Here is a 26,385-nt window from a genome sequence, read left to right on the forward strand (position 1 = left end):
TGCTAACACTCACTTTAAACATAGTTTTGGCCTCCTCGGGCAGGGACACGTTGTGTATGCAGATATCAAAGTTGAAGGCATTTGTGAGGAAGATGGGCCTGTCCACCGGCTCCACAGGGCTGTCTCTGATGTGGAACAACGTAGCTGTGTGGTCAAAGCCCAGGTAGCTGCCAGAAGTAAACAAAACAGTGAAGACTTAAACCACTAAAACCCTTTTGGTTTTATCTCATTGTACAGACGGTTACAAAAGTATTCACCTCCTTAGTATTCTTTCTATTGTCTTCCAACCTGGAAGTTAAATGTACCTATTTTGATTTTATTTTTGATTTTCTGGACTGAGACTCTCTTGTATTAGATCACTTCAGCGGTGTGTTTAGAGTTGACGTCCTGCTGGAAGGTGAACCTCTGTCCCGGTCTCAAATCTCTCAAAATAATTAATGTACTCATCACAACCCGAATTGACTGCTGTAACACACTTTATATCGGGGTCAGGTAGATCTCCCTTTCTCGTCTCTAACTTGTCCAACATGCTGCAGCTGGACCTTTAACTGGAACTTGCAGGTTTGGACACATGTCACTGATCCTGTCCTCACTTCGCTGGCTTCCTGTGCACCTCCGAACGGATTTTAAAATTCTCCTGTCGACTTATAAATGCCTAAATGGCCTCCCATCCTCACACCTCTCCAGTTTACTTCAACCTTATGTTCCTTCCCAGGCACTTAGATCATCTGAACAGCTGCTTTTGGTTGTCCATAAAACCAGGTTGAAGCTTAGAGGAGACCGGGCCTTGTCTGTTGTGGCTCCGAAACTGCAACAATCTACCCCCCGGTGTTAGACAAGCATCTTCACTTCCTGTTTCTAAATCTCTCCTAAAAACACATCTGTTCTCGCTGACATTTCACCCAGCGTGAGTCGATTTTTAGTATTGTTTTATGGATATGTTTATTTTCTTATAATGTTTTAAGTTTGACTATTTATTGTCGTTAAACACTTTGGTTGCAACTTGTTTGTTTTGAAACATGTTTTATAATAAACTGACTTGACTCTTGAAGAATCAAACAGACTTCCCTCAAGAATTTCACGCCACTTTGCTCCACCCATCTTTCCTTCAACTCTGACCAATTACCCAGTTCCTGCTGATGGGAAAACATCCCCGCAGCATGCTGCTGCCGCCACCATGCTTCACTGTGGGGATGATGTTCTCAGCACTGTGTTGTCCTCTATGACCAAAAAAAGTTCATGTTTCACGTTTGGCTTCTTGGTGGCTTGTCTGACTAATTATTGACCAGCTGGTGACTTTGGTTGGATTGACACTTAAAAAAAATAATCATCTGCCTGTGATCCAACCATTTATGGGGCTTCTGAAGGTAATGGTTGGGGCTTCAAAGCAAAGAGGGTGAATACATGCACGCACAACTTTTTAGTTGCATTTATTTCCTTTTTTGAATTAATTAAAAGCAAATTTTTTCCCCATTTAACTTCATTAATCTGAAGTATTTTTGGAAGACTTATTAGTAATAAAACAAATAAAATCCAGGTTGTAAAATAAACATGAAAGCTTACCAAGGGGAGGTGAATATTTTTGCACCTGACGGTATAATAAAGAAATAACTCACCCTTCTAAAACCTCTGCCTGGTATGGGATTTCCAGCTTGGAGTAGCTCTTCTCTTTTGCTTTAACTGTTATTTTACCAGAGAACTGATACGGTCTTTTTGCTTTGGAGGCTACATTAAAAACAAAAAACAACAACAAAAGAACAAGGAAAAGAAAAAAGATTAAGCAGATAAGTGTGCTGCAAAAATATATAAGGAGGAAGTTGAGCAATACAGAGTCAGAAAAAGGCAAGAACTGAAACATCCAAAGAAGGGCAAAACTTCTGGTGTATGTTGAAATGTGCAACAAGATGATTTACTGACGTGTTAAAGAAAACGTGAAGACAATGTCTTAAACTAACAGAACCACATTTAAACTGTTTAATAAGATATTTTTGAGCACTGCTGAGGAGGAAACTGACGCCACGCTCAGCTTCGTTCTGGAGAACAAGTGCTTAATACGATCCAGACACATCGTAACCCATTTGACAAACATTTCAGCTCCTTGTACGTTTTCTGAAACCTGATCATGTGAAGGCAAAAACAAAAACACCTCACCGTCAAAACTGATGCTCGCAACTTTCGTGTATCTGCTTTCTCCCGCTTTGAGCGTGACGGCTTTGAAGTCGACTGTGACGGCTTCGTTTGACGGTGTTGTGCGTACACTCTGAAGAGCAGAAACAAATGACCAGACTGCAGCTTAGGAGACGATGTACAGAAATCAAAGGAGGTGGTACGTACTGTGATTGGTACATCTTTTGGTCCTGAATTTAAAAGGTGAAGATTCAGCAGCTTTGGACGATCTGCGGCATGAGGAGAGCAGGAGGACAGTCAGAGGCTTTACTTCAAACATCAAGCAGATTCATTTAACTGTGCATACCTTGTGATCGAAGTGTACCAAAGTCAAGCATCTCTGTGGAGGAGTATATACCAGGGGCTGCAGTCAATCGTTAAAATAGAAAACTTAATAGAATCCAGGAGGTAATTTTTTTAAATTATCACTCAAAAATGGGTCAATGGCCCACCTGATGTGACCTCCACCTCAACGGGGATGACAACGTACTGGTCCTCGTTCGGAGCGTTGGTTTTGATTCTGATGAAAGCTGTGTGGTTGTCCACATCTCTTGAAGAGAAGATGGCTCTCATCACCCCCTTCGTCTCAAACGGGGGAATCTCCTGGATGGGAGAGATAAAGACTGCTTTTAGTTCTTTCGTCTTCCTCAAGACGAGACCCGATATAACCGTTGTCGAAAAAAACAAAACGGGGAACTCACCCATAGTTTTCCCGTGCCTCCTTGTTGGCCCGTGGGAAGCTCCAGATGCAGATCGCCACCACTGGAGTACATCTCAACAACCTGCAGCAACGCCGAGGCAAAGAAGCACAAACTGAAGCGTGTGCAATTTTACATCAACAGCAGCAATCTGCTCAAGTTACCTGTAGCGGTTCGCTGAACGGGTTGTGGATGTTTATAAGCGGAGAGAAGCTGCTGTTTACTGGGACCCGGGCCCCAATAAAGGGCCGCAGCCTGTAGGGGTTTGGAACACCGACCCCAAAAACCTGAAGGGCAGAGATTAAAATGCAGCGGTCAGTCGAACTTGCTGCAACTTTTCCCGATCGGCAGGCGTTTGTTTGGCTTCTACCTGGTATGTAAACACTCCATGATGTGACGTATTAATAAATAAAGTGTTTTCTACATTCCCAACTACACGAGCAAGAAACACCACATCGAACGACGTGTTCCCTCCTGGTGGGATTATCTGGTAAAACAGAAGAAGAAGAGTGATAAATATGAAACGTGCAGCAAACATTTTCTACTAATCAGAAAAGATGACCCACATTTAAAAAAAAAAAAAAAAAAAAAAAACTCCAAAAAGTGTAACTTTTACTTCTAAAACAACTGAAAAATCCACATATTTGGTGACGATTGTGGTTTGAGATCCTGTTGATTTCCACAAAATGCTTCTTAATGTATTAAATCTAAACTAAAAATGATTTTAAAAAAAGTGTCTGCTAAGATGTCTCGCTATTACACACATATACATATACATATACACATATATATATACACACATATATATATATATATATATATAGTAAAAAAAAGAGTAATGTTTTAATCAGGAGCTTTTTTCGAACAGAAAAGAAAAACTAAATGTAGAAGCTGTGCATTTTGCTTACAAAATAAAAGGAGATAAAAAAAAATAAGTACACAGAAGTTCAGACACTGACAACCGTCTGATGTAACACACGTGCAACTGGATCATGTGATCACAGCAGAGATCTGAGGAAAAAGGCGATTTAATGACTAAAAACAGTAAATAATAAACCAAACAAACAAGTGATAAAAGGTAACAGGGACAGTCTAATTATCTGCTGGTAACGGACATAAAGAAACTAAAATGGTGCTCAGGACCACACTCTTATTTCCTAGACGTGAACAGTTTCTTTGTCACTTCCTCTTTCTTTCTTGAATTGTGTTTTGCGAGTGTGAAAAAAACAGAGCGGGGGCCAGCAGCAAACTGGAAACCCATTTAGCATCGTGACCGAAAACGATTGGGCTGAATTCTGTACATTAAATTTAAAAATACCTCAAAGGAAAAACAAAAAAAGAAACAGTAAAAAGAAAAAATGTGTTCCTTCAAGACGACTAAGACGATAAAAACGGTTACTTGAGAAATCTTAAACGCATGACTGTAATCACATAATCAATGTGAAAGTGAAAGAAAAAAGTAATTAATCTAATTCTACTAGACTAATTCGCAAATTAATCTTTCTGTCCAAATGACTTTTACTTCAAGTGTTAAGATTATTCAACTATCACTTAAAGAGGGTCTTTGAGAGACTCATTAATGAGTATAATTTTAAACTCTTTTATTTTGCATTTTTTACTAACGGATTGTGAGTGGCACGTGATATAATCACGATGTGATGAGTGTACAGTGAGTTCAATGGGTCAACAAAAACGGCTAAATGAAACATTTGAACTAAAAGTACTTTTAAAAGAATTAAAAAGATAACTATATATACACACGTTAGAATATGACACTGCAGTCCACATCCTAACATATAAAGGGTTGTTTTCATACATATATTGTAATAATAGACCAGCTGTTGCCGCCCCTCTTGTTGTTGTGAGTTGAAGCCAGCAGGACACGTTTTAATTAAGCTGCCATGTTGTATTTTTGGAACCAGAGTCTGTGTATTATCGATGTGGAGCTTCAAGTTTCGCCTCCTCCTCACCACATATGACCTTTCTTTTAAGCAGAAAACAACAACTAAACACACAGCAGCAAGGTAAGAACTACGTGACTCAACAAGAGTCGACGCCTGACAACATTATCTAAGGTGTGGCTTTATTTTTGTTTTATATGGAGGGGGCGGGACCTAAAACGTCTCCTGCAAGCTGGTCCCGTTTCAGCTTCAACTTCTGGGTTTTGGTTTGATGCTTACTTATTATTTAAATCTTTTGGTTTGTCCACTTTAACACAAGCAGACTGATGAATTTATCACCCAAGCATTCAAGCACCCGAAGCTTTAAAGCAACTCCTTTGTGTTATTTTAAATCGTTTCATTGGGCAACATGTTAAACGTGATATTAACCAGATAAAGACTGCAGTTATACTGCTCTAATGAATTCAGAGTGAAGATGAAGTATAATTATAGTGTGTGTATTAGATCGTCCTATCCTAAAATAATTAGTAATTAAAAGCATATCACTTTAATCAATAAAGAAAAAATTATAATAAAAAAAACCTAACAAGACCAAGTGTGCGAATGTTGTATTTTCACATGAAGATCGGATTAAAGTCGTTCTTGTACGTGTGCAATAATTCACGCCTTTCTTTACAATGGTTAAAACAAAACGGATCCGTTCCACCACTCAACCTCATAGTAAACTGAAGCATTTCAATTTCTGTGAAAGCCTAGGTTTGGTGAATGGATGATAAATGCACAGGAAATGTTACAGAGAAACAACGATTCAAATTGATCAGAACACCCTCTGCAAGCCCAAAAACGACTCAAACGCAGTGTAGCGACTATCAAATTACAACATTTTTAGTCGCTTCTGGGTGCAGGGAATCCAGGTCCTGACGCGCTTCAAGGAGTAATGTCCAGGCTGGGAGGTTCATTTGGGGAAGCTCCCATTTATTTAATACATAATGAGCTGAGTGAATATTTAACATCCAAGGTGGCGATCTATGGCAGCTTGTGAAAGGAAAGGCAATGCTATAGAAAAACCCAGCACATAAGACAGAGCGGTAAAAAAAACGTGTGACCTCCCCACACCTGCCACTGCCCATTCACCTTGACACTTATATAGAGTTCCCACACCGCAACATGTGGTAAAGCATGCCAAACAAACTATGCCCAAACACCACAAAACAAAAATGGCTCCTATATGCAGCAAAACCAAAAGGAACAATAGGATTATCAATGTGTTAGGGCAGGGGTGGCCAATCCCGGTCGTGGAGGGCCACTATCCTGCATGTTTTACTTGTTTCTCTGCTCCAACACACCTGATTTAAATCAATGGGTGATTAACAGGCTTCTGCAGAACAAGAAAAGGTAATTTAACCACTGAATCAGGTGTGTTGGAGCAGGGAAACAAGGAAAACATGCAGGATGGTGGCCCTTGAGGACCAGGATTGGACACCCCTGTGTTAGGGTGTCCAAATGACCAACAAGAAAATCACTAGTGGGCTAGAACTTGTGGATTACTCTACTTCGGTCTTATTTTAACAAGCTATACCCACTAGTCCAAAACTCACTAATTCTTCAACTGCTTTGCTCTCGAACCCCTACGGTACGATTTGTTCCAAGAACAAACCGTCCGATTACTTTTCATCTGCAAACCCTGCTCAACTTTTCAGCTCACAGAACACGGGGTTCCTTTAAAAAAAGCCCACACATTAATGGGAAAAACAAACAAAGAAAACAGCAAGACTGTAGAGTTACAGCTGCATTCATGCAGTAAGCAAATAAAGCGGAAAAGAAGCCACGAGAGTCGCTATTTACACTGAAAGCTTTTGCAAATGAGCACATCACGTCACAAATTACCTGCACTTCTTCACTTTAATACTAAACAAGGACTGAGACAAAAACACCACACCTCTGTATTTTCAAGCACAAAGACAACATACTATGTAAACAACCAAGCTACAAATATTTTTGATTAAAACTTTTGCAATACATTAATTGGTCTCTTGTAATAAAAGCAATTATAGTTGTAAAAATAAAGTGTAAACTTATAGATTTAAGCAAAGATTTCACAAAGTATTAGTGAAGAAACTAAGAACATAGTTGTTCATGTGTTTGAATGCTCTTGCAGCTTTTTATGTAAAGATAGATGCCAGAATACACTCAGCCCAAAACACTAGATGCAGCAGGAAGACAACTTTTCAAATATTTATGGTGAAACTGCAGCAAAGCATCCATGAATGAGGAAGACAGTGAAGAGAACAAAAACATCCTGCAGTGAGACCGTGTGAACATAATTAGTGTTACTGAACAGAAACACACCTCTATTTAGGCCTTCCTACGACAGAATCTCTCACACACCCTCCAGGAGCTGTAACATCTTCAACACTTTGTTTTACAAAACAAAAAGAGTAAAGATAAAATGTATGCACGAGTGTTTTATGGCTGCTGGTGTGCGTTAAATAGCACCAACCAATTAGCGCCAGCAAGAAGGTGAATTTATACAAAAAATGTTTATTGAATTGTTTGAGTTATTTTGAAGGGACTATCCTGGAAAGCTGCATCCCATTTTCTTTTTAATAAATAATTTTAGGGTCTTTTCCATCTCCCCACGTGTACGACTACGTGCTGCATTCATAATTAGGTGACTTCTGATACAAGTCACCTGATTGTGTTGCCACTTTCATCATTTAATCTGTATAAACACACCCTGTGTAACCACTCTGTTTATTACCTCTACTGGGTGTTTTTCGACCAAACCGATTCCAGTGCTAAACAAGGACCAATTTCTTTTTTTTGTTGGTTGTTTGTTTTCTTTTTTGGACTGCCAAAGCATAAGCTCCAGCATTGAAATGAAATCTATAATAGCATTAATGTCTTTCTAGACCACTTTTTTGGGGCCTGCAGGAAGGGCTCAAAAAGACCAAAGATGTTTAAAATGTCAGAGATGGTCAGCCATTTAGATCTGACCAACTCTGGCCTAAATGCTTTTGTTGGTCCCATTAACAACACACAAAAAAAACATGCTAAGTTGGCTCAAAATTCCACCAAAACATGCGTTTTTCTTTCATACCATCTACCGTTTCCTGTTATTAATCATTTTCACACACGAACTAAGTTTCTTGGCGACAGGACCGAGATAAAGCAAGGCAGACGCTTAAAAATGTAAAAAAAAACTTTACTGTTTGGATTTCTTAGGCACAAGGTAATAGTGAGCCCACACAAATGGGGCTGCTACGTCGCTGGTTTTAAAAAAGCTTTTGCGTCCAGACAAAAGGCTCATATTCCGCACATTTTGGAACGCCTTCTGGCATCGAAAAAACATTGTTAAAGACACCACGAGACATTTAATCTGCACCATTCATGTAGGACCAGCACTATATATGTATATATATGAATTACACCCCTTTCTTATAACCTCTGTGTGTAGATAAACCCAGAACAGGAGGAGAATATAATGAAAGAGACATCTTAAATCTGAATTGTTTTGAAGCCAATATCAGTTCAAAGAAAATCATAAAATATGCTTATTGTAAAATTTTCAAAAAATAAATAAATATCCAGAACATTAAAACCACTCAGGTGTTTTTGGCTTTTTTCATGAGCCCCACTTATGTGTGACGTCCATAGAGCTGCTGAGGTTCACGAGCATTCAGCCATTCATCAGTGAGTGGATGAATACCGGTACAACATAGTTTGTTGGAATTAATTGTTAGAACCAGACAGAAAATAACACTGGAGTTTCATTTATTGGCTTCTTGAAAGATAAAAACCTTCCTCAGATTTGGATCCATAAGCTCCGATGTGGGAATTACTATCAGAACTCAAGTTTGGACCACATCAATGAGAAGCACCGCTCCGACCCTCGTAACTGCAGTGGACTGGCTTCATGCTAAAAAAAAACACGATCTTTTGCTAAATATTTTTAATTTTTAAAGAAAGGCAAATAGAGAGGGGACAACTGACGCAATGATGTGGTTCTCTGGCTGTGGAACAACAAACTGATTCTTAGATGACTTTTTTTTACCAGAACCAGTCAAGAACTGGTTCTAGCACCAGCCCAGGTTTAGCACTGGAAGCACTTGGAAAAAACCCTATAACAATTCAAAAGTAAAATCCTCAGAGATCTGGAAGTGTAAACATTCGTTACTTGTTTCAAGTTCTCACATTGCTATCAGAGTTTACTGTAGACACAGTAATTGTCAACAAAAACAAAAAGATGTCAATGTGACAAGAAGTGTTCATAGCCTTTTCTTGAAGTGTATTTGTTCACAGAAAGGAACAAACCCCTCATGGGGTTTAGAGCTCAAGTACCACCATGTGATCAGCACACAATAATGTGACTGAAGATAAAGACAAACCTTTTTTTTATTTTCCGTACAGATGATTTGCTCTGATTGATCAGATTTCTCAACCAAAATAAAAGCGATAACCACTTACCCTATTCTGGAAAAAGGAGGCATGAAAATGTGCTGTTGTTGCGGATATTGATATCAAACTAATTTCTTCTGAGCTAGGATTGTGTAAATAAACTTTCTCCATTTTTGGCATTCCAACAGGCCTGCAGGGGAAGAAGAGATGACTTTGTAAGAGCATGTAAACATATTATTTAAAGAGCCATTCAAATTCATTTCTTTGGAAATGGGAACTTTTTACAAAAAAATAAATAAATAAAACTGGCTATAACACGGAAGAACCTGAAGACCAATCAATGAATATTGTGAGACCTTTCAGAATTAAAAACAGTAACAGAGATCAGGAGCTGTGAAGTTTCCTTTACGGAGATTTCAACAGGCTTAACCTTCCTGTGGGGACGGGATTTTGACGGTGGAAAGATCTCTCCACATTGTTAATCTGACATTCAAAGCAAACCATAAACTCTTTTCCCGATTCCCTGCCTCACCTTTCATATCAACCTGTGGCTGATATGAAAATAGGATGGTATGAAAATCAAGTCGTACAGATGAGAAAACCCCAGGGTGTTTTATTTTTTCTGGTTCTACTTGCTCCGCAGATCATGTAGGGCAGTTTTGTTGTTCTGTACCTGTTGGAGTCCACCCTGTCTCTCTTTTAGCAAAATATCTCATGTACTGTTTATGTCATGAACCACCAGACGGACTTTAGCGAGGAAGTAAACATTGGATGTACATCTACAGCTGATTAACTTTTACAGTCAATTCAGTTCAAGACGGCTGCTGCAGCTAGTCAACATTAACTGACAAAAAGAAAAAAAAAAAGACTACTGATTTTACAGATGGAGCTAAAATCTGATGTGGTCGCAGCTGACAGTCAAACAGATTCCATTTTCAAGGTTTGATAAAAAATCTAAAAAAACTGCTAAAACTAGCAGTTCTAAACAAGATTAGCTTAAGTTTAAAACGTTGGCACGGGCGGATGATATACATTCCTTCTAGGCCTTTTATTCTTCCATGTTTTGTTTTCAAGCCATCAAAATATTCAGAAATGATAAGAGAATTGTTGCGAAATTGGGTCAAAGTACAAGAGTGAGCCCTGAATCTGCGCTCTGGATATGTAAAAGCTTTGACACTACGCAGGTATGCACCCACAGTCAACAGGAAACATGATCCTAAAAGTCTCGTGTGGGTGAAGCATTGGGCTGGCAGATTGACAGAATCCACATATTTTTGACAGGCTATCACCTCAAAGTAGGTTTCATTTTGACATGTCAAAAATCTACACATTACTGCTTACTGACTGAGCATGTCTGTGAACTATTCACTCACCAAATAAGGGCAAAAAAAAAAAAAAGAAACCTAACATGAATGACAGGGAGCACATCACATCAAAATAAGAGCGCAGAGCTCTGAAGAAGAATCGGACACTCACTGTTCATGAAAGTCCAACATTGGAGGCTCGAATCGTATAGGTCGGCAGTTCCCACGGTGCGGGGACGTGCTGCAAGAGACGGGAAGGTGTGACAAAACCAGGAGCAGGCAGGGAAAAAAGGAATCCATGTTTGCTTTCATTTTTAAACATCTGAGAGGCTAGAAGCACAAGCGCCGGCAACAAGATTCGTTTTAATCAGAGCAGAAAGTTGACAATGGGACCACTCCCAGCCGCTGAGCACCATTTCCATATGTACAGCCTTTATGAAAATATACAAATTAAATTTCAAAATAAAAAAAAAGGCAGGAGGGGGAATGAGAAGGAGGACTTCTGACTGTGACTTTCAGAATGTCGTGGTTTTTAGTCTTGCAAGCATCAACGTTTGAGCGCTGGTTGCCACCTGCCTGCTTGTAAAACTCACCAAACCTGCTCAGGAACAGGTGTATCCGCACAATAAACTGGGCCGTTCCTGCAAAACGGCAACTCCTCTTTGGCAAAAGTCGTACACAGCAGAAACGTGTAATGTGAGCCATTATGTAAATCTTCATGCAAATAGAAGTTTATCAGTAATGCATACGTGGCACTCAGCAGAGCTTTGACTCATTGTGGATCTGGGAAGATCGCACATGCGCAAAAATACAGATTAACCCACGCCATCCGAACGATAATGTTTTGCAATTAATTTTGCCACCCCCCAGGGGATCAATTTCCCCTTTTTACTACGAGGCTTTTGTGTACAGGAGCAGCCAGGCTGGTCAGAGGGAGGATGGATTTCCATCCCCCTAGGGGGGAGCTCAGTCATCCACCATTCACTGTTAACCTCTGGGATAATCTGTCAGCTAGCAGCCTTTTTCCCATTAAAACAACAACTGCTGACAAAAGTCTTGTAGGTTAAAGATCCTGGCAGTGAATCCTACCTTTCGATCACAGCTAATCTGTAGGGGTGGGAAGTAAAACCTATTTTTCGATGTATTACATTGTGATCATCAGATCTTGAATAGATTTTTGTATTAATTTTGTTTTTTAATTTGGGACACTACTTTTTGGGAAAGTAGTTGCTGTGTGGTGCCGTTTGTCCTAGTCGAGTTGCCGTAGCTTCTTGCAGTACAAACATGTCGCAAAAAATATGGGTGTTTCCACATCTTTATCAACTTTTCTTTGCCGATCTTTGAAGAAAACATGTCTGTAAATTAGTTAAAGTTACCAAAACATGGCTGTCTTTAGCGAAGACTTAAACGTTTGATTTGTGTTTAAAGTTCTAGCGATAAACGTGATGCTAACCGTGTTAGCTTTTCTATGGAGTTTTCTGTGTTAAGTTAGCGCTTATGCTAATTGTTGTTCAGCAGCCTGTGACTAACAGAGTTGTTTGACATATTATTGTACACTCTTTATTAGACATGAAAATTGTTCAAATTGTAATTGAGTCGTAAACAACGCCAACTCGATGTGTATAAATTGTGTAACTTAGAGATCTGAGCCTCTTCCTCTCAGGTCTCTTATATGCTTCGTGTCAGGATAACTTTAAAATGACAGGGCCGCAAAGCATATTTAAAAATAAACATGTATATAGTGACTGTGAAAAGCGTTTTACTTCCTGAGGAAGTGCATCTTTGCTCAAAACAAAGATTTCTGAGCTCTACATACGCACAGCAAAATAAAAGAGGAAGTGTGATATTTAAAAAAAAAACAACCAACCAAACAGGACAGCTCTTCCAGGGCAGTGCTTACACTGTGATCTTAAAAGATAACCCTTTTTTTATTGATTTCATACACTGTGCAAACAGTACAGCCGGGCTGCACCAAACTCACGTGTGAACGACACAGAGAGTAACCAACCACCAAACAGCAATGCAAACTTTAACACGCTTCCTGCCGTCGAGAGGATTTAAGTGTTTGAGCACTCCTCTCCGGTTGGTCAGACAACCTGTTCTGGCTAATTGCGCAGGAAACGCAGCAAAAAAAAAAATCAGTGCAGGATCCATGCTTTAAAGTCTCTGTAGTTCAAACAGTCAGAATAAAAGCAGATGATGTAACAGACTGCGGAGAGCAAACTACAGCTTCACTAAAGCACTTTACAGACAGCCGTGCTTGTGTACACACTCGGGCAAGGTAGACTAGGTACACACTGATGGCTGAGGTTTAACAGCTGAACTCTTCCTGAGAGGGGCTCGCTGCGCTTCCACCGAACAGGCGAACCGCTCGCAGTGTGAAGTGCTTAACAACTCGGACCCCTTTTAACTCGTGGTTAGCCTTTACTGCCGACTACATCAGCTCGCGAATAAACAAAGATTATATTCTCTGCCCAAAAAGATCCTCTGCAGCTGGAGGACAGAATTTCCTGTTGGGTTGGTTAGCTTGAACAAAGTAGTCTTTCTGTTTGCACTTGTTTGCATGACCGCAGTGGTTGATGATGTGTTTGGCAAAGCCCCGACCTCTTCTTTTTTTGGTTTGTTCGCTTTTAAATTCGACCACGTTGGTTGGGTTAAAACAGAGCCTACTGAAACAAGTTGCATGGGAACAAATCTTGCATTCCTTTATGTTTACTTTGTGAGGGTGGGAGTCATGTATTTGTAGATGCCTCACATTGCGGACATGGACAGTTACGGATCGATTAGCAAATGTCTAAAATCTATTTTTTTTACTGTTAATCTGTGCTGCCACTTTAGGAGAGTCACATCTTTTCTTCCCAGAAGCCAGAAGGTAACAAGTCTAAGAGTTTTTTTGTTTATTCCTTACTATGCATGAAAATATAAATCGCTGTTTAGTTATGTAGCAGCCCTCTGAATTGTAATCAAATCATGACATGCCTAAAGATTCCAACAACAAGCAATCTGGAAAGTGGGAATATTTTTTCAAAGTGATGTCCAACAACATCATCTGTCCACAATTAAAATTACAGTTCTTTGTGCAAAAGAGAGGAGAACATTTCATACCTCTGTTGATGATATAAACTAAAATCGATGTCAGACTCTGCCTGCAAGAACAGAAACCAACAAGTATTTACAAAAAAAAACAGGACATATCTATGTACAGCATTTCATTCAACACCACCTTTTGTTTATTCACAGGTTAATTAGATGGTTTCAATTCAGCCCCTTCCTGCTCTGTAATGGCGTACTGTCATATTCAATGGGAGTTATAACATCTTTAGGTGAAAATAAAGGTCCTCACCTGTAAAAGGCTTCCCTCACCAAAATGTAGAACCTCCAGAATTGTGTCTGACTGGATGAAAGCTGTAAAAGCAACAATACAAAACAGTATAAGCATCATTAAAAATAAATAAAAAAGTCTGCTTTAAATTTCATAACATCTTTTATCACTTGTGAAAGCTGAAGGGCTTAAACCCAGACATTAAACACGGTGACATTTGCGTGTCACTGTCGACACATCGGAGCTCATTTGAAAGGCAAATAAAAAGTGTGAAGTGCCGAGAAGGAGGGGACTGATTTAAAACACTCAAACTCTCAGGATTTAAGCGAGTGGCAGCAGCCAAATACTTTTAGAATTAGAGAAATGTTGCAGAAATCAAAGTTATTAGAAGAAAAAAAAAATCTTATAACAATTTGTCTTTACATTTCTCAAAAATCAAAGTCTGTCGACTGGCAGACAGGATATCTACCATTATTAACAAAGATTATCTACTGTATTCTAAAGTTCAGGTTTGATAACTGTGCTGACTCTGTGTGTATGGACCTTTGGCTCGTATGGAGGAGCACAGTCATTTCATCTACCACTGCGAACGATGTGCACAGAGTGCACGTCTATTTTTGGGTGTCATAAGGTGTCAGGCTGTGAAAAAGGCAGTAAATCCTTTGCAATCGCACAGTTAACTGGCTTTTGAGAAGCGGACGTCTCAGTTTGTATGAGCTGCAGCTTGACTCCCTCAAAACCAAAACATGGGTACGCATAAGTCTTAAAACTTTTGGTTGCCAGGGTAACCCCGGTTCTCTGAAAACTGAGTGAGGCATCTCACTATAGGAAGCGCATTCAGGCATGACCAATCATGGAAGCGCCAATCCCACCACTTTTGTCGCCGACAGGTCAATACGTGCTTGGTATGGGGGCGCTGTCCTTGCTTTATAAGCACCCATGCCCTAAGCCAGTCTGTGCAGCATCACTGAGCGGGTGCTCCTATTGGTTTATATATGCTTTCGCTGTTATATTGTCTGTTCTGACAAAAGAAACACGACTGTAGCAATGGCAAAAAATGTCTTAAAGCCAGGAAAAGTGCCAGTGTTTGAGAATGACGGAGCATCGGGGACCAGGTCCCCTTCACCAATCTCTCCTTAAAGTTGACTCCCCATCCTGGTAAATAAAGCATCTGTTGTCAGAGCTTTCCTCATAATCACTGCTCCCAGCGGGGTGCCAGTAGAAGACACATCTGGACCTCTCCAGTACCACAGTGCAAGCACATGTGGGAGACCTCTTTACCGCGCACCTGGGGTGATGCATCGCATCCAGAAGAGACCCAGCACTAGAACTCACATCCTCAGCAGAAATTACTGAGGCCATCCGCCCTGTGAGGCGCACGCAGGCTCTAAATGAGGCCCAGTTCCCGCTGCAGAACGGAGCGAGATGCTGGCAAAATCTTTCCACTCGTTCCTTTATCAGGAGAGCTCAGAAGGAAACTGTTTGTTTCAAGGTCCAAGTACTCCATGTTCTGTATGGGAAGCAACACACTCTTGGTCTGGTTTCTGCTGAAACCCAGGCTGCACAAACTGTGTAACCTGGTCTGTGTGTCCCTCCCTGCCTGCTCCCTGCTGGATGTGCGCACCAGAGAGTGGTCCAAATAAGCCAGCACTCTGAGACCCGCTGCTCGAGTAGGGTTCAGGGCTGCCTCTACACACCTGCTGAAAACCCTCGGCGCTAGCGACAGCCCAGATGGGAGGCTACACCCTGAGAGGCAAACCTGAGAACTTTTCGGTGTGATGGACAAATGCTTATATGAAAATAAGCATCTTGCAAATCTATTGATGTGAGCCACTCAAAAAGATCAGAGCAGAACATTATGCATTAGCATTCTGAACTTGTATTTCCAGAGGTGTGAATTGTGGAAACTCTGGAAAAACCAGAAAAGGAACCTCCTTTTTTGGCATGAGGGAATAACAGGAGTAAAAGCCGTTGATCATCTCCCCCTGCAGCACAATTCAAATTGCTCCTCGCTTTAAGAGAGAAATGTCGCTCTCCAAAGCTTTTGCAGCATCTCCAAAGCTTCTGATTACACGTCATCCACTGAAACTTGGTGGTGTTGATGCAAATTGGAGCTTGTAACCCCTGGCTACCGTTGTCAACACCCAGGGGTGAAGTTCAAAGTTGGAGCAGCTGTGAAGCGCTTCTCCAACCTTGGCATGGAGGAAACAGGGTTTGCCGTGACACAAAAAAATGTGAGGGACTCTAAAATGGAGGGATGTCTCCTGTGAAGTGCTGTAAACCCTTGCTGAGCTTCTGCTGGCCACCTCTTTTTTCCATCCAGGGGGCCCTTATCTAAAAGGACACCCATGTCCTGAAACAGTTCTGCCTGGTAGGCTGAGAGGAGAGTGACCACATTCGGATTTATTATGGACTGAGCTGCAGACCTGTAAGATCTGATAAATGGAGGCTGTGAAATGCTTCACTCTGCCTGGGGAGTGCTGGTCCTGTGGCTGCCGGACTGGAGTGGCAATTGGGATGGAGGTGAAAAGCAACAGACTGCTCCACCAGCGGGAGGGTGTGCGAGTCCCACAGCCTCACCGTTAGCCTTTTCCAGCCCTGAGTAACCCTGGGCAGGCACCCCGTGGTAAAAAGGCTCAACCCAATATTGCTTCATCTAATACTCAGGCTTTGTCCCTCTTTTAAACGTCATGGAGATTGACCTCAAGAGGCTCCGGAGAGGGCTGAACCCCATCACTGATGAAATCGTGACAACTGGGCAGGAGGGAGAATGGCGTCCTCACCATCCTCATTCTTCCCCTTGAGGGGGTCTAAATACATGTCCATCTCACCCTCCTCAGAACTGACAGGCTGGGAAAGTTCTCCATATCCCCCACTAGCGGACACCTGCAGCACCCGTATCACCACCGGACTTAATGTCAGGTTTCATCCCCGCCTCAGAGAGATAAGGGCCGGCTTTTGAGGCCACCACAACCCGCAGGTGTTGTTGCAAAATCTGTGGTGCCATAGAACGGCAGTGGTCGCATGAGCCAGGGTCAGCTAGTGCCTTCTGTGTGTGCTTCACCCCCATGCATATGGGATGGGGATCCTTCCCTGACATGGTGAGTCTGCAGGAGGCTGGGCAAGGATGGGACCCGACATCTTTAGCTTTGCCGCCACCTGTCTTTTTCTGAGAGGAACCAGCGGTAGCCATTCAGCTAGCACACAGCTTTGACTGCTAGCGACAGCAAGAAAAAGATCCAAATTTTAAAAAGGGAAGTCCCCCCACAATGCAAAAACCTAAAATTTTTTTTACAAAAAACTTCTCAGCAGATCCCAAAAAAGCCACGTTCAGGACTAACCTCGATAGCTGAGTCGATCAACAGTTAAATGAGTAATCCAAGACAGCTGAGGAGCTATTCTGATCTTCACATGGAAGAAAGTGAAAATGCAAATTTTGGCACGGGGCGCTTATAAAGCGAGGACAGTGCCCACCATACCAAGCACGTATTGGTCTGTCAGGGACAAAAGTGTTGGTATTGGAGCTTCCATGACTGATCACGCCTGTAGGCGCTTCCCATGGTGAGCTACCAAGCGAGGTTTGAAAGAGAACTCAGCTCAGGTTTTCCCTTTACGCAGCAGCTTTCCTGTGAAACACTAACAAAGTCCCACAGTTTGTGCTTCGAGGTCAACCTCTGCGTATTATGTTTACAGTTCATCTGCTGCCAGCACACTCGTGTTTGGTGTGTAAACAACAACTTTTGATTAAAATGCATCAAGAAATTCAGATCTGATAACGCCACAAATCAAATTCCCCTTATATTCCACACTTTCATGACACAGATTTAACGGTAAACGGACTGTACTTCTATAGCGCCTTTCTAACCAACCTCAAAGTGCTTCGCAACACAATTTGTGCCCTCACTTACCCATCCACACACACATTCATACAGCAATACAAAGCTAATCTGAATTACTCATTCTATGGAGTCTAATCAGTGCTTTACATCACATTCATACACCGATAGGGCACATCAGAGGCAGTGAGGGGATCAGTGTCTTGCCCAGACACTTCAACATGTGACTCCTGCCAGGAATCGAACCTTCAACTCTCTCAGTAGAAGTTGACTGCTCTAACCACTGATCCACAGCCTCCCCTTTTATGTGCTCTACTATCATCTAAGACGTGATTTAACGCTTGTTGGCATTTAAACAGACGTTACAAAAATAAGCCTAACAAATGACTGCTGATTAAGTGCAGCTCCGACTACCTCTGATGGTCAAAATGAAAGAAAACAGGAAGCACTGACATTACTCTTAAAAAAAAAAAAAAAAAAAAAAAATCACACGTCACTACTACTGACTACTGATGGTTTAACTAGAAAAACTGATCCAGTGATGAAGACTAGAGAGCTGGCAGAAGTTCACAAATATGCACACAGCAGCATACACAGCATCTGCGCTGAATCCCTCTTAAAAAAAACAAAAACCCCAGAGCAACCATTCCCAAAAGCTTTCCGCTTTTGACCTTCAAAAGTAACAGAAGCAAGGATGTCAGACCCCTGTCTATGAAGTGTACAAACATTGCTAAGAGGTCATTAAACAAATCACAAGCACCATAGCAACACAAACACCCATTATAGCTATTTTTATTGGCCAAAAGGAAAAAGAGTCATTCACAACACACACATCTTTGCTTAAAAACTCATGTTAGAGTTAAAAGATCTCGTGAACCACCTGACAGATTTGAACGAAACGTTCAGAGCAATCTCTGGACGGTTCACTTCTCAAGTCAATTCAAACTGGCTGTATCAGTCTGTTTCATGGATGGTGAGCCAACACTTGACAGTCATCCTCACAGACATACACAAACACAAATGGGTCGTGCAAAACCTTTCGATTGCCAGGATTTTTGACCAGAACAGCTCATTTTTCAGTGCAAAAAACATAACAAAACAAAAAATTCTGCCCAAACTCCATCAGCAGTCGTTTGAATTCTGGAGATCCTCTCAAGACCTCTCTCTGTTGACCCACAACTTCAGGGTTTCCGGTTTGCGGGGGGGCACTGACTGTAAACATCTCATGGTTTCAGGGGATCCCACGGCTGATATTGCCTGTAGCTGTCAGACGCGGACGCGGTCAGGAGAGGTGACAGCAGCACGTTTTAAACCCCCCACCCGCCCGCCCGCCCGCCGCCGGCTGTCACTCTGCTCCGGTGTGGACCCCGACGACCGAACCGACACCGGTTGAGGCCAGGGTCAGGATAAACACTCAGCGGCGGCCACGTTTACAAACTAAACTCGCCTCAAAACATTCCTCCCACGAGGAAGTCGCGTTCCCGTCATAGCCAATGAATCTGACATATCTTTCATAGCAGCGCGTTCAGATCCTCTAAAATGACACGTTTAAGCTAGTTACGGTGCCACCGAGTTAGCCCGCCTGGTGCCATGTCACGGTAAACTTAGCCATATATGGAGCAACGTGATGATGTCAACAAACCGAGCTAACGTTAACGCTTCGGGCCACAGTCACTCCGAAATGGACTGACACACATATCCCAATATAAACACAAACATTCAGACATACCTTAACACAGGACATTTGTTAGAAGGTGTCGGGCTAGCTGAGATAAAGTTAGCCCAAACAGGGGTACGGAAGTTAGCGCTGGCTAACCTGGACGCGGTTAGCCAGCTAAGTTACAAACCTTGTTTATTTGCCCGCGTCGAGTGAATAAAAGCAATAAATAACATCCTGAAAAATCCGACACACGGTGTTCTCGCTCCCGTGCGAGAGCGCCGACAGCTCGGAGCTCTTTTTTCCGGACTCGCCATGCCGCTGCAGGTCTCTCCGTCACGATAAGAACCGAGCGAGTTTGCGGACATGCCCGTGTGAACCTCTGCTGACTCTGTCAATCATAGCCGTGAGGGTGGGGTGGTGGTGGTGGGGGAACTCCTCCAACTCTACTGACTGAGCATCAGCAGCAGAATGAGCTAACCGCTGAACAGGACGCTGGCCTCCTCGTCTTCCTCTTCTTTTTCCTCGTCTTCCGCTCCACGCAGCGTCACCGGTTACCAGCTGCAGCGGCTGTGTTGCCAAATATTTTACGATAGTTTTAGGGTCTATACGATATGCGATCGATCATTTAAAAAAAGCCCAAATATACGATAGTTGTCGCTTGTTGTGAACAAGCAAAAACTAATTTTCATTCACGTGAACACCCTAAAGAAGTCAAAAAGTCCGACCCGACCAGGCAGATCGTTTTGTCACTGTCAGATGCGCAACTCCCCCTCCTCTAATGTGCGCATGTTCGCCCACAGTTTGGGTCGAAATACGATCGTTTCGAAGCGACAGTAGGCTAGTTCGTCATTTCCAATCTGGCAACCACGCGTAGCGGCAACTTCAACGTCTCTGCCGCTTCTTCGCACGGACGGCTGCTTTAACACTCAAAAAATGGTATAAGTTTTATTGTTATTCCGTCTTTAATTTGGAGCAAGTCATTTATAGACAAGTTTTTTTAAAGCAGTGCTAGCCTACTACTGTATGCATTCCTGAAAGTTAATTATAGGGCGTTGGTTGAATGGAGTCAGCTCTAAAATCAAACATTATGACTACAGAAATGCCATGACATCAGTATGTTTTAGGCCCACTCTAAAGACAAAATAAAAAAGGAAGGAAGATTTATTTCCCCTTTGTGTTACCTAAGTTTATCAAAGATGAAGTGTTGAAAAAAAAGTTGAAAGAATAAAGTTGAAATACTGAGAAAAGAACAGTCAGAATATGATTTTCAGGTTAAATTATGAGGTCTTTTACATGTAAGATGGAAGATATTATTCTATACATAAAATAACTTGATTTTATTGTAATGTTCAACTTTTAGGCTATATTTTTTTGTTTTTCAGTAAAAGTGCAACTGAAAAACCTGGAGCATTCTTAATTAATTATGAAACCTTTATTGAATTAATAACCAAAACACTCATCACCTTGTCATCTATAATTAGGCTGTAATGGATGTGGCAAACTTACCTGTTTTTATAAAGCATGCCTTTTTTATGTTCTGTTGCATCAACACGTTCAGTTATGGTGTTGATTTTTGTACAGTGTGTACTAACACCTTTATTGCAACTGAATTTAAAAAAAAAAATCTAAATTAGAATAAAACATGTTTGTAAATCCAAAAACAACACAACAATTTTAAATAAAGAATTCCTGCATGAAATGTCTAGTCATAATGAACTGACTCAGTTGTTTTGGTCACAGAAATCCTTTGCTGCTTGAAAGACAGTAAATTATTATTAAATAAAAACATAAACATTCCTTTTTAAAAGGCGCCTCAAACATCCTGCAGCTGCTTCATTAGAAAACCTTCATTGTGTTCATTCTCATCTCGCACACAGAGCTGTTCTTCCCATTGTTGGATGCTCTATTAGCTTTTCTTTTTACCAAATTAAAAGACTAATATCGTGAAAATGAATCATAAAAAATCAACAAACGATAAGGAGAACCGCTTTTCTAACTTAACACAGTTGTTTCTATTTAAATAATATAAAAATTCAAAGATTTTATCAAATCTTTACATAGAATATGACTTTTTTTTCTAATTGCCTAAAGTTATTTACTTATTTCAGTTTCTTTCCTTCTCCCTGCTAGTCTTTCTCTGGTTCAAACATTATTATTATAAAGCTGCAAAAGCAATGGTGTTCGAGATAAGGGTTTATTTTTGATAAACAAGTTAAAAATTGAAAAAAAGTAGTAAGTAAGACAAACAAGGAGCGGTTTTCTGTAACAAAACCAAAACCAGAGGAAAACTGACTGATTGCCAATAAACTCTGTTTATGGAGAAAACCAAAGCTAAATGGAGAAAACAGGAAATCATGAAGTCTTAAAAATATTAGACGCATTGCTCCGTCCACTTCCTTTCTTGGCCATTTTTAGCTCACAGCTGGTGTAGAAATGTTGCTTTCCAGTGCGAGGTGTGACTTTCAGTTTGGAGTTTCTGGTCTGAGGGCTCACTGCTACAGAGACCTTCACTGTACTTCAGCTGATTTTATATAGCTGAAAGAACCAAATGAGTAAAAGGATGGCAAGTGAGATAACAATAATAAACAAGTCTCTTCTTGATAAGAGTGACAAAGGTTATGGGGCATTTCCTGTTGGCTGCTTCAACGATTTTTATTATCACTACAACGCTGTCAATAACTTCATTCTGACCCTTTTTCTTTATACAGCATAAAATATACAAATATTTATTATCATCCGCCATCGAAGGTGAAAGGGCGATAATGCTTTTGCCTGGATCTGTGTGTGCGTGTCTGTTGTGTTAGCAGAATATCTCGTGAACCACAGCACTGATTTTATTGAGACTCTCAGACAGTGATCCCGGTATGCACATCTACAACTGCTTAAACTTTGGCATCAACCCTATTCAAAATGGCCGCCACAGCTAAGAACTCTTAAAAAAAACAAAACACAAAAATGGCTCTAACTCAAGTCTATTTTACAATTACTGAGCTAGAGTTTGCTGTGGTAGGAGCTGGGAGTAACCCCCCATTATACTGTTAATTGATTGCCCAATATATGTTTTTAAGCCCTTGCAATTGACTTTTGGAGTCAACTCAGCCTGTCTGTTAGCAAATATGTCATAAACCACTGGGCAGATTTTATTAAAACTCTCAGAGCGCCATCATTGGCTGTACATCTACAACTGATTAACCTTTAGAGTTAGGAGATATCCTCATGGCCTCGGTTCTGTGGACCCCATACCATACTTGTCCTGTTAGATATCAGTGCTGCATTTAATATAATTGATTACAACATTCTACTACAGAGGCTTGAACATGATATTGGGATTACAGGAACAGCTCTAAATCATATTTATCTAATAGATTCAATTTTGTTCATGTTAAAAATGAATAATCTTCATACCCCAGAGATAGTCATGGAGTCCCTCAGGGTTCAATGGTTGGACCTATATTTTTTACTTTATATGTGCTTCCATTAGGTAAAGTTATTGACAACATAGAATAAATTTTCATTGTTATGCTGATGATACTCAGTTATATTTATCAGTGAAACCTGATGAATCCAATTAATTACTTAGATTGCAAACATGTCTTAAATCTGGATGACTCCTAATTTTCTGCTTTTAAACTCAGTCTAGACAGATGTAGTGGTTTTTGCACCTGAGGCTCTTAGGGACAAACTTTGCAGCCTTTCACGTCCTCTGGACGGCAATAGTTTGGCCTCCAGTTCTAATGAAAAGAACTTTGGTGTTATTTTTGATCATGATGTGTCTTTTGACCCCCGCATTAGAAATATTACCAGGTCTGCTTTCCTCCACCTTCAAAATATCACTAAATTAGAAACATCTTGTCTCAAAATGAAGCAGAAAAGCTGCTCCATGCATTTATCACGTCTAGGCTGGACTACTGTAATTCTTTATTATCTGTGTGTCCAAAAGCGTATTTAAAGTCTTTAGCTGATCCAAAATGCTGCTGCCAGAGTTCTGATTCAAGTTAAGAGAAGAGATCAGATTTTTCCAGTTTTAGCTTCTCTCCATTGGCTCCCTGTCTAATTCAGAATAGATTTTAAAATCTTTAAAATCTTACTTCTTACATACAAAGCTCTCAACAACCAAGCTCCATCTCATATTAGAGATCTTATTGTTTCATATTTCCCTAACAGAGCTCTTCACTCTCAGCCTGCAGGTTTACTTGGAGAGCAGGAGGCAGAGCTTTCAGTCATCAGGCTCCTGTCTTGTTGAACCAACTTCCAGTTTCTGTCTGTGTTTCTTTTTGATAAATCCTATATTAAGGGTTGGCTTAGGTTTCCTGAGCTCTCCCTTATTTATGCTGCTTTAGGATCAGACTGCTGGAGGACAAACTGACCACATTTCTGCTCTCTGTTGCGGTCTTTACTCTTTCTACTCTCCATGTTTGTATTCGTAATTATTTCTATCATTAACATGTTTTTCTTTGTCTTTCTTCCAATAGAAACTCCACCTGGACCCATCATGTCTGTATCTCTTTCCTTTCCTCTCTAACCCCAGCAGGTTGAGGCAGATGACCGCCCATCCCAAGCCTGGTTCTGGTTCTGCTGGAGGTATCTTCCTGTTAAAAGGGTTTTTTCTGGATACATAACGTTTCCCAATTGGCTTTTCATAATAGATGTGAATGGGTTTTTTTTTACAGTTCCCTGAGATGACTTTTGTTGTGAATTGGCACTAAATCAACAAACTGAAATGAAATAAACCCAATTCAAGATGGCCACCACAGCCAACTGACTGCTGGAAACACAAAAATGGCTCTAACTCAGTTCATTTTACATATACTGAACTAGCTAAGAGACGTTCACAACACGTACTCTGAGCACTACACAAAAACTTTGTCATTAATTTTAAAGGTCAACACTGTATGTGTGTTAACAAAATATCTCCTGAACAATTTGACAGATTTTAATTAAACTCTCAGAAGTAATCACTGGATGTACTTCTACGACTGATTAACTTTTGGAGTAAACCCAATTCAAGGTGGCCACCACAGTTAATCAACTTTAGCAAACACATAAATGGCTATAACCAATACAGATATTGAGCTAAAACCAGGTGTGGTAGTAGCAGAGTCATCATGAATAAATCCACCCTGGGCTAGTAGACCTCACAGATTCTTGCATGAGATTGTGCATAAAGTCATTTACAAGGTTTCACCATAATGGCTCCAACTTTCTCACCCTCAGATGATCTTAGTTTAAAATCCAGCAGATGATGTGCATTCCTTCAGACAACGGTCCTAGTTGTGTTAATTTTAATATTTCCATTTTAGACCTGACAGCAGGGGTCAACTAAACTTATTCCAGGGCCAGAATTTCTCCTTATTATGGTTTTGAGTTGTTTCTCCGCAGTTTACGGGACTTTTTAAAGTGGGTTCTACAGGTCAGAGTAACGTTACATGAGATTTCTTACCAGGACACTGAAGAGTAAATGAGGTAATCATTGTTATTGATGTCACCTGTTGGTGGCCGATTAGCTGACTACACAGGTATTGCCGTCCAAACTCTGTGCAGCCGGAACTTAAAAATGTGTAAGTGTCAATTGTTATCGCCAAAGTTTTAGGCAAAGATTTGGCAAAGCAGTTCAGTGTATGTATTGGGGATGTCACTCAGCTACTAAAAACCCAAGTTTTAGCTCAATATCTACAAAAATGGACTGAATTAATGCCAGTTTTGTGTTTGCTTAGGTCAGTTAGCTGTGGCAGCTATCTTGAATTGGGTTGACTCCAATAGTTAATCAGTTGTAGATGCACAACCAGTGACTACTTTCTGAAAGTTTCCTTCAGATCTGTCAGGTGGTTCACGAGATATTTTGTTAACAGACAGACACATAAACACCTGCACACACACACACACATTATTGCCTGCCTTTAGCCTTTTGGCGGTGGGTGATTAAACAAAATTTGCAGAGTTGTCGGCCTCTTTTTGATCTTTTTAACTTCCTGTTTTATCACATCATAGAAAGGTTTCAAATAGGAAGGACAATATTAAAATAATTAAATTGATTGCTCAATTTGTATGGAAGTTAACAAACAGTGAGCTACTTGAAAAGCTGCCCCGTAATGTGAATGGTGAGTTAACGAGTGAAACTGGAAATGATTGACACGTTGAAAGTTTTTTTTTTCTTTAAATAACATTTAAGTGAATCAGAAGAGAAATAATCAGCCACCTCAGACCAACAGGACTTTGTTGCTTCTTATTGTAGAGACAGAAGCTCTGATTTGCTTGGGTTTTTAACAGATACGTGTATTTTTACAAAGACTGCAATGCTTTGCCAGAGTTAAGGTTTGTTTATGGTTTGGTAGCTTCAGCTCGAAGTCGTGGCCTGATGAGTGACGCACGGAAGATGCCAGAGGCAGAATCCAGACAAAAATGATCATACCACTTTCTGAAAAAAAAGAAAGTAACATCTGAAGGAGCTCAGAGCATTTGACATTACACAGGAATGTACACTTTCAAGTTTTGGGGGTGGATGTTTTGTAGCAAGATGTACTCATCTAAATCCCCTCAGAGAAAGTACACTATACTCGTGAACAAAAGGTTTGTGCTTTTAATAATATGCAGGTATGCTGCAAATGTACGGTAAAAGCAGAATATTTACAACTAAATTGTACGTGTCGGTTTTCAGCTGATCTGTCCGTGAATTGTTCTTTCCTTCCTTATGAGTGCAATCTTATGGCCTCCCTACAGGGGGCAGACATGTTTAAGCTGCACCCTGAGCTCTTCACATAATGTACTAAAATAAATACATCACCATTTAACCTAAAATGTAGCATTTAAGGCGCTCCTGGAATAATAAAATAAATGTTAGTGTGAGGCTGTAAATTATTTGTCATGACAAACCCAAAACCTTACATTTTTACCAAAAAAAAAAAAAAATAACACAAGGAAATGATTGCTTAGCTAATTTTCCTTAATCGATTCACACATTTGTAGCATTTACAGGTGCTGGTCATAAAATTAGAATATCATGAAAAAGTAGATTGATTTCAGTAATTCCATTTAAAAAGTGAAACTTGTATATTATATTCATACATTACATACAAACTCATATATTTCAAATGTTTATTTCG

At 40.5% G+C, this 26,385-nt stretch overlaps 1 protein-coding gene across 3 annotated transcripts in view; it reads right to left on the minus strand.

The window, feature by feature from the left end:
* Nucleotides 1-19,811, minus strand: part of tmem131 (transmembrane protein 131) — a 40,368-nt gene extending 20,557 nt beyond the window's left edge. The window contains exons 1-14 of one of the 3 annotated variants that reach the window (XM_017423505.3): nucleotides 19,473-19,811; nucleotides 13,811-13,872; nucleotides 13,573-13,613; nucleotides 10,640-10,708; nucleotides 9,233-9,353; nucleotides 3,235-3,351; nucleotides 3,029-3,151; nucleotides 2,868-2,948; nucleotides 2,619-2,769; nucleotides 2,474-2,530; nucleotides 2,335-2,396; nucleotides 2,152-2,260; nucleotides 1,617-1,725; nucleotides 14-167 (exon numbers count right to left, since the gene is read on the minus strand). In XM_017423505.3, the coding sequence (XP_017278994.1) occupies nucleotides 14-167; nucleotides 1,617-1,725; nucleotides 2,152-2,260; nucleotides 2,335-2,396; nucleotides 2,474-2,530; nucleotides 2,619-2,769; nucleotides 2,868-2,948; nucleotides 3,029-3,151; nucleotides 3,235-3,351; nucleotides 9,233-9,353; nucleotides 10,640-10,708; nucleotides 13,573-13,613; nucleotides 13,811-13,872; nucleotides 19,473-19,650 (1,434 nt within the window). In that variant the 5' untranslated portion in view covers nucleotides 19,651-19,811. The remainder of the gene's footprint in view (nucleotides 1-13; nucleotides 168-1,616; nucleotides 1,726-2,151; nucleotides 2,261-2,334; nucleotides 2,397-2,473; nucleotides 2,531-2,618; nucleotides 2,770-2,867; nucleotides 2,949-3,028; nucleotides 3,152-3,234; nucleotides 3,352-9,232; nucleotides 9,354-10,639; nucleotides 10,709-13,572; nucleotides 13,614-13,810; nucleotides 13,873-19,472) is intronic. The other 2 variants (XM_017423506.3, XM_017423502.3) reach the window with 2 other exon arrangements.
* Nucleotides 19,812-26,385: the final 6,574 nt, after the last annotated feature.

Source organism: Kryptolebias marmoratus, linkage group LG24, assembly GCF_001649575.2.
Source record: "Kryptolebias marmoratus isolate JLee-2015 linkage group LG24, ASM164957v2, whole genome shotgun sequence".
Taxonomy (NCBI): Eukaryota; Metazoa; Chordata; class Actinopteri; order Cyprinodontiformes; family Rivulidae; genus Kryptolebias; species Kryptolebias marmoratus.